This window comes from Tachypleus tridentatus, chromosome 13 (genome assembly GCF_004210375.1).
Source record: "Tachypleus tridentatus isolate NWPU-2018 chromosome 13, ASM421037v1, whole genome shotgun sequence".
Lineage (NCBI taxonomy): Eukaryota > Metazoa > Arthropoda > Merostomata > Xiphosura > Limulidae > Tachypleus > Tachypleus tridentatus.
Window position 1 is genome coordinate 50,955,220 of NC_134837.1, and position 7,867 is coordinate 50,963,086.

The 7,867-nt window shown below is 34.3% G+C and overlaps 1 protein-coding gene across 8 annotated transcripts in view; it reads right to left on the minus strand.

Moving 5' to 3' along the window:
• LOC143240712 (uncharacterized) overlaps positions 1 to 3,682 on the minus strand; it is a 98,813-nt gene extending 95,131 nt beyond the window's left edge. For 2 of the 8 annotated variants that reach the window (XM_076483620.1, XM_076483613.1), the window contains exons 1-2: positions 3,332 to 3,427; positions 267 to 2,690 (exon numbers count right to left, since the gene is read on the minus strand). In XM_076483620.1, the coding sequence (XP_076339735.1) occupies positions 267 to 2,690; positions 3,332 to 3,358 (2,451 nt within the window). In that variant the 5' untranslated portion in view covers positions 3,359 to 3,427. The other 6 variants (XM_076483618.1, XM_076483619.1, XM_076483616.1 and 3 more) reach the window with 6 other exon arrangements.
• Between the last annotated feature and the right edge of the window lie 4,185 nt (positions 3,683 to 7,867).

Below are 7,867 nucleotides of genomic sequence, written 5' to 3' on the forward strand. Positions count from 1 at the left end.
TTCAAATCAGCAGGCAAGCACTGTTGAAGAAGCATTTCTACTTTATTCCAGCCTTTTCTAGTTAAACCTTGCTTCTAAAAAAAAATTTTGTTGCTTTGGTGACTGCTGGATATCATCAATGAACCAAACAACATTCCACTAACTTATTCTTACTAATATTAACAAAAGGCTATTCAACTATGGTCATCCACATCTACACCAAAATCAGTCTGGTAAAAACATTTAAATCTACATTATATTCTAATCTTTAATACAGAAAAACTTACTGTCTCTTGACTAGCTTGGAAGATATCATCATCGGGTGGTGGAGGAAGAACAATCCAATTATACTTCCGAAGCTCAACAGGGACCTTCATGCGTTCAAAGTCTTTCCACTGGAACATTAAAGACTCAAAGCATGTCAGACAGGTGATAACACTCTCCCCTCTATTTATTGCTAGAGAACCAGCTGGTCTGGGATGCTCGATGAGAAAAGGGAAATCTTCCACAGATATGGAGCGTGTGCGCTTCCTGTAAGTTGTGATTCCACATATAAAACACACGTAATGGTAAGTATTGTACTGACGTTGCCAGGGGTTGCTATCTTCAGGATAAGGTGAAGTTTCATAAGCAATCCACTGAGCTGTCAACGAGTGGTAACAAAAAGTACACACAAAACAGCTGCTATCTTCTTTAAGAGGCTCACTTCCATTAGGAGGCATATGCTTGAACAGAAACGGGAAGAAAGCTGTTTCTTCTTGATTTGGATGTGCCCATAATGAATAGGTTTGAGTTGCTGAAGAATATTCTCCACATACAAAACACACTGCAGCAAAGTGAAGGGGATGTTTAGTAAAACCACCTTCTAAAGGGTCAGCAATTCTTCTGCTCAGTTGAGTTTTATCTGATGTTGCTGCATCCTCTAACTTGTATTTTGACTTATTTATGAAAGAGCTGGTACTTGGTCCAAAACCTGCATCTTGATATGTTAACTGTGGTAGTGTGCGAGTTGTGGATACAGGATTAAATGTAGTTAGCAACACTTCATTTTGGGTTGCATTTGCATTTCTATTGCAGGCATGCTTATCCAAGTGAGAAATCTGAAGTTGGGGAACAGAGACCTGTGGTGAAGCATCATGAAGTGAACCACATGATGTTAATGAACTTTCAAGTTTTACAGCTTTCGTAAAAGGTATTTTATACTGTCTTTTTTCATTTGGCATTCTAACAGCTTCAAATGTTTCCCACTGGGTTTTCATTAAAGTTTGGCATTCAACACACACAAGAATTCTCCCTTCATAGTCAAGAGGTTTTGCTGTAATTGGTCTGGGCAAATCTTTAATAAATGAAAAAAACATTGCTCCATTTTGAGGATTAGTGTTCAGAAATATTAGTTTATCTGCTTGCATAGATTTTCCACATAAATAACAACCTGAGACAGAAGGTATAGAAACAGATTTAAAAGCTCCTGTTAAATGAAGTTTTAAAACACTAGTCAACTCGACTGGAGCATCACTCGTAATCTTGTACAGTCGTTTCTCTTCTGGAACTCTGGACCTTTCATAGCCTTGAAACTGACAGTACAGCTTTCTGTAACAACAGGAACAAATAAGAGCTGCTCCATCACTTGATAATGGAGAAGCACCAAGAGCGGGTCTGATCTTCCTAAGAAATGTGAAATATGGTTCTTTGTTATTGGTTGGACATGAGAATACAACTTGAATCTCTTCTGATATATTACGAAAACCACAAAGAAAGCAAGTAAATTCTTGCTGGTCCATAGAAGAATTAGAGGAATCTCTTGAAGTAACAGGTTTCTGTAAAACAGCACGACTACCAGAAAATGTAGCTTCCTTTACTTTGAGATTTTGTTCAGTATGATTAACATTATAACGTTGATACAAGTCCCACTGTTGAAGTAAGTGTTGGTGACAAACTTTACATACTTCAATTTTTCCTGATGAATCTACTGGTTTTGCACCCAAGGGTGCTCTATGCTGTGCTAAGCTAGGAAAAAATGGGCAATTTGAAATAGGTTTAGTAAAAATGTCAATTAAACTACCCTTAGAACAACAATCTCCACAGACAAAACACACATTAACATTACTATTTTCTGCTGACAGTCTGACTTCAGAGTTTCTGGAAGATTGAACCGAGACACTGAGATCAAGTGCTTTGTTATCTTCCGAGATAATTCCATGATCTATTTCAGATCTTTTTACTTTATTGTCAGTTACACTGTCTGTCACATTAGACATAATATTGGGTAACTGTTCTGCAAGATCAAGTTTCAAACTATTTGTGGGTGGGGTTTTTGAGCCAAGGTCAAAAATGTTTACAGCATATTCTACATGCTTGTCTTGTTCCAAACCAGCAAATGGTTCATTATCAAATCTTTTAAGCCAATACATTCTTCTACTATTTGAAATTCTATTTGTTTCATAGGCTTCCCACTGCTGTGTCAAAAAAGAATAACACAACAAACAAGCAGACACAATACCATCAGGTCCAACTGGACTGGCTCCTTGAGGAGGGGGATGGTGTTCAAGAAATGGGAAAAAAGGTCCTTGTTGTCTTGGTTTAGAATAAAGACTATGCTCAACTCCATCTTTACCACACACAAAACATACAGATGACCTCGAAGTACTTGGCTCTTCTTTTATACGCACAAGATAATCGGTATTAGACATGGCAAGTTCAAGACGATAGGCCTAAAATTAAAATTTAAGAATAACTATAAATCATAAACGTAAGCCTCTCAATTTTAATTTGCCGATTATATGCTTTAATGTTAAATCACCTAAGAATCACAATATCATTTTCACTGTCACTGAGTATACTGTTTAATATTAAATCTGTAACGTTAAAATTATCATAAATTTTAATTGGTAATCTTATATTACAAAATTGTTACTAACTTTCCTGATGATAATAATAACGTTTAAACCAGCTGGAAGCGTTATAAAAACAACAACAACATAAATACAGAACGAGATAAACAGGGCATTACCAACATTGTACAATGAAACTGTGCTCCAGAAACAGGCCTCGTTGTTTAGACAGTAAACATTCGTGGACAATTCAAAATTAGACAATAGGACAAACAAACGCCAGGTAACCCTATCACCGTAACTTAAGTAACACTACAAACAGCGCCAGAATTACTGTAACAGTGAAACGTAAATCTTACACTTACCTTTACGAAATTAATGACTTAAAATAATATACGATTAATTCATTTAGAAACTTCAATATTCACTCACGGAAGCAATTACCTTTCAAATATTTTATGTTATGAAACAATACATATTGAATACTTTAATCTTAGAACACCATAAAATTCGCATTTCACCTTACTCCGACTAGAAAATTTACCCATTTCATGAATATATTAACTGCAAGACAATAAAAAGTAAATAAATCCCAACAAGCTTTGCTGCGAATTCAGATGAGGGCGCAAATCTACCCCACACACAAGAAATTACCTACAGTTTCTCACAGAGTCTTATATACATTTGTAGGGAAAATTGCTCCAAGTTGTGGGAATTATTCTTAAATCAGAACAAGAGATCTTACGGTAACTTAAATTTTATTTAATTACGATAGTTTAGAAGCACAATAATTACATCTTTTTTCAAAGTTATTTAAAGAAACTTATACAGTTAAGTTCTTCACAGTTAGAGCATGCGCTCATTAGTTTGCTGTGCCATCTGTTGACTCAGTTAAAAACCAAATAAATAAGGAAAACAAAAACATTTCAAAACATCCAACGATTGGCGATTTTTACCGCTGACTAATATATTATTTGTATTTCTACTATTTCCTTCATATATGCTCTAAAGTACACATATTTCTGAAACTTAAACAATGATTGAAGATTTATTAATAAGTTCAAATCCTACTTTCTTGTGTCCGCATTTTATTTATTTTTTGATATATACTAATAAAAACTTTTGGATGAAACGTACGTTAATTATATAGATCAGGTTGGTTTGGTTTGGTTTGTTTTGAATTTCGCGCAAAGCTACACGAGGGCTATCTGCGCCAGTAACATTTAGTAAAATAACAAGTTTATCTAATTGTTACCCATAATAAGTATATGTATCTTACAGAATCTAACACTTTAAGGGCAATTTAGTTGTTTGTTCAATATCATTCTATTATTTAAGCTTGAAATAAAATGTGTATTTATTCTAATTTTAGAAGGTGAATTTTCAGTGTTTTATTAATTTTTAAATGTTTTGTTTGTTTATTTTAAATATTCGAACAAAGCTATACGAGGGTTATCTGTGCTAGCCGTCCCTAATTTAGCAATTTAAGACTAGAGAGTTTGTTTTGAATTTCGCGCAAAGCTACTCGAGGGCTACCTACGCTAGCCGTCCCTAATTTAGCAATGTAAGACTAGAGGGAAGGCAGCTAGTCATCACCATCCACCGCCAAATCTTGGGCTACTCTTTTACCAACAAATAGTGGGATTGGGCGTACATTATAACGCCTCCACGGCTGAAAGGGCTAGCATGTTTGGTGTGGCGGGTATTCGAACCCGCAACTGTGGGATTACGAGTGGAGTGCTTTAACTACCTGGCCATGTCGGACAATATGGATCACACCAAAGAGTTAAAATAACACTTGTATTAATGGAAACAGTTCAGACTAGAAAAAAATTATGTTTTAAATTTATACAGTTAGAAAATGTCAAGAAATAATTTATTATCAATTGGGTACCCTCAAGATTAAAGAATGCATCAATATGAGATAATGCATCTAAACCGTTTTTCTCACTTTCAAGTGTACTTCTCTGTAATAAAATCACTTAGGTTTTATTTCAGATACTACAAATTACTTCAAACTGAAACATTTTCGTACTGGTATTTTCAAATTAGCTTATTCATTAAAACATCTCAATTATGTCACTCCAGTATCTAAAACTCTTACTAAAAACAGGATGTGACACTTATAAGTTTGAGTCACTTTTAGTTATATATTTTTTTAGTCATTTCGTCTAAATATAATTTTGAGAAATGCCACAGCAAGTTAAGTCGAGCGTTATTTTATCAACCTAGTTTATTTATTTATTGTTATTTTAACGTATCAATCAACCATGTTATAACGTGATAGTGACTCCCGTTATTTATTGGTAAACAAGGTAGTGGTGGCTGGATGATAAATAGCTGCATTTACTGTTAAATTAAGGACGGTTACGGCAGATATTCCCTGTGTATCTTTGCGCAAAATTCAAACGATCAAAGAAGAGATAACAAGACTGTAAATATCAGATCACACAAAATAATAAGGAAATTCGTAAATTAATACGAGAAAAGCAATATTAATCACTACCCATAAGTATTATGAGGATCTGCAAAAAGCCCTTTCCTTTATTAATTATATTTTACGAATTTCTTATCTAACTTCTCTCGTTCAACTCTAGATCACAAGCATTTTATTTCTTTGCCAGGTCACAAGAGTAGGTAACACATAACTTACAACTTACAATTAATTTTGTATAATTGTACATGAACATATTATTCATCTTTCACTACTAGGTGAATCTTGAGTTGGTTTTTCAACATAACAATGATTCATTTAATACATGTTATATTTTCGGAGGCAGGCAAGGCAGTGTTTTTAAAGTAAATGCAAATATAACGGAACTAAATAAAAGAAAGAAAAATATACATAAACCATAAAAGTAGGGCCCGGCGGTTAAGGTGCTCGACTCGTAAGCTGAGGGTCGTGGGTTCGAATTCCCGTTACACCAAACATGCTCGCCCCTTTCAGCCGTGAGGGTGTTATAATATGACGATCAATCCCACTATTCGTTGGTAAAAGAGCAACCCAAGAGTTGGCGGTGGGTGGTGATGACTAGCTGCCTTCCTTCTAGTCTTACAATGCTAAATTACGGACGGCTAGCGCAGATAGCCCTCCGGTAGCTTTGCGTGAAATAAAAAAAACACCCATAAAAGTAACACGAAAATAAAATAAAAAGCTACATCACAAAGTGAATTACAGTAAAAGTAACACAGACTACTCCGCATATAAGTTAAGAAGAGAATTTTCGCGCTTAAATTTTGACCTGTTCTTCTGATTAGTTTCTTTTTTATGCTAGAGCTGTGATCAATGAATAGACGTCATTAGCACAACTTTTAGAATAACCATATTTTCAATTCATAAATTGACTTCAAATGAATAAGATGTTTTATAACATTACAATCTGGATTGAGATTTATACGTTCATAGGTGAACATTAAAAGAAGTATACAGTTGAAAGTAACCATTTAGAGAATAAAAATATGTAAGTTTCACGGTAATGTGATCAAATGATCAAAAGGTAATATAAATACAGCCAGGTAATGAATAATCGTTTCGCTCATTTCATTGGTCAGCTGAAGTGTGACTTGTAGCACTGTTCAACTCACCTTGAGGATACTTTAAACATAGCTTCAAAGTGTGTTATGAACACTATCAAACTCCGAAACAACCAGGCCAGTTTTCAATATTTCAGTATTTATCATATTTTACACGTGTGCCCATCTGTGATATTTCTGGATTAGTTGGAAAATATTTTGACCTGTCTCTTTCTTTCTCACTACATTTTTTTTTAAATTATGCACACACAACCAATTTTTGACAACTTTTTTAGGGAATCGACTGAACAATCTACCATTTTGTTTTTACACTTAACACTGACATGCTCTGTACGGTTTCGCTTTGACTTGAAGACAATTTTATTAGTAATTGTAACGGGCTCGACTGAGAGTGTGAGCAAGACTAGCAGGTGAAAGGTTAAGTTAACATGTCCTTCCCTTTATCCCTTGCTCTCTTAATTTTGGACCGGTTTAAGACGTTCAAAACACTATTACTCTAGGAAATATAAACAAAATATCTCACAACATCATTCTGCATACTGAATATTCCACAAACGAAAATGTTAAAACAATAAACAAGCTACATTCATTCGCAGCGGTTAGGCCTACTCATACTGATTTCTACTGTCGTAGCTACAGCAAGATTTTGGTCATAGCATTAGTATAACTACGATATTATTAAAGGGGTAATGGGAGAAAAATGTTAAACAATTTAAATACGTATATTTAAAATCATATATAGTTGAGAAAACTTTAAGTTTGAATAAAAGTTTAATTTTTAAAACTACATTTACAGATTATTTACATTTAAAGTTTGTAACAAAGATTATTTTTATTAGAAAATACTTTAAACGCTGGGAGGCTGAAATGGAAGGTTTTAGTTCCTTATCTATATAATGTATAATATTTGTGTATGCTGTAAGACAAGATGTTGTGTTTTAAACTTGTTTTAGCGAGTATTAATTTATGTTCGCCGTTCCTTGGTTGTAGAACATGTTCTGCATTTTGTGGCTGTGAATGCGTGTTAACAGTGACTGCCAAGTCTCACCATTCAAGGCCTCCCGCTAGTACAGCGGTATGTCTACTGATTTACAACACTAAAATCAGGGATTCAATTCCCCTCGGTGGGCTCAGCAGATAGCCCGATGTGGCTTTGTTATAAAAAACACACTCACTATTCAATCAGAGATAGCTTTTGTGTTAGACTCAGCATTAATGAGAACAACATCTGGTAGCTTTATGTTCATTGAATTACCTCAAAGTTAGCTGACATTTTATTATGTTTTTTTCTAACAAACAAAATGTAGTTTGTCGTTCAGTTTAACTAAAATGAAGTTGTTGTTGCGACTGTCCTTTTACATGTATAGGTTTAACTATACATGTGTGAAACACTGTTTATTAAAAGCAAACATAAACACCAACCAGAGGGAAGAAGCAAATGATAGGTCAGCAAACACAGTTTTTACAAAAGAGGACAAAAAACAAAAAACATATTCAGTTTTACAGAAAAACGTTCAACTTTC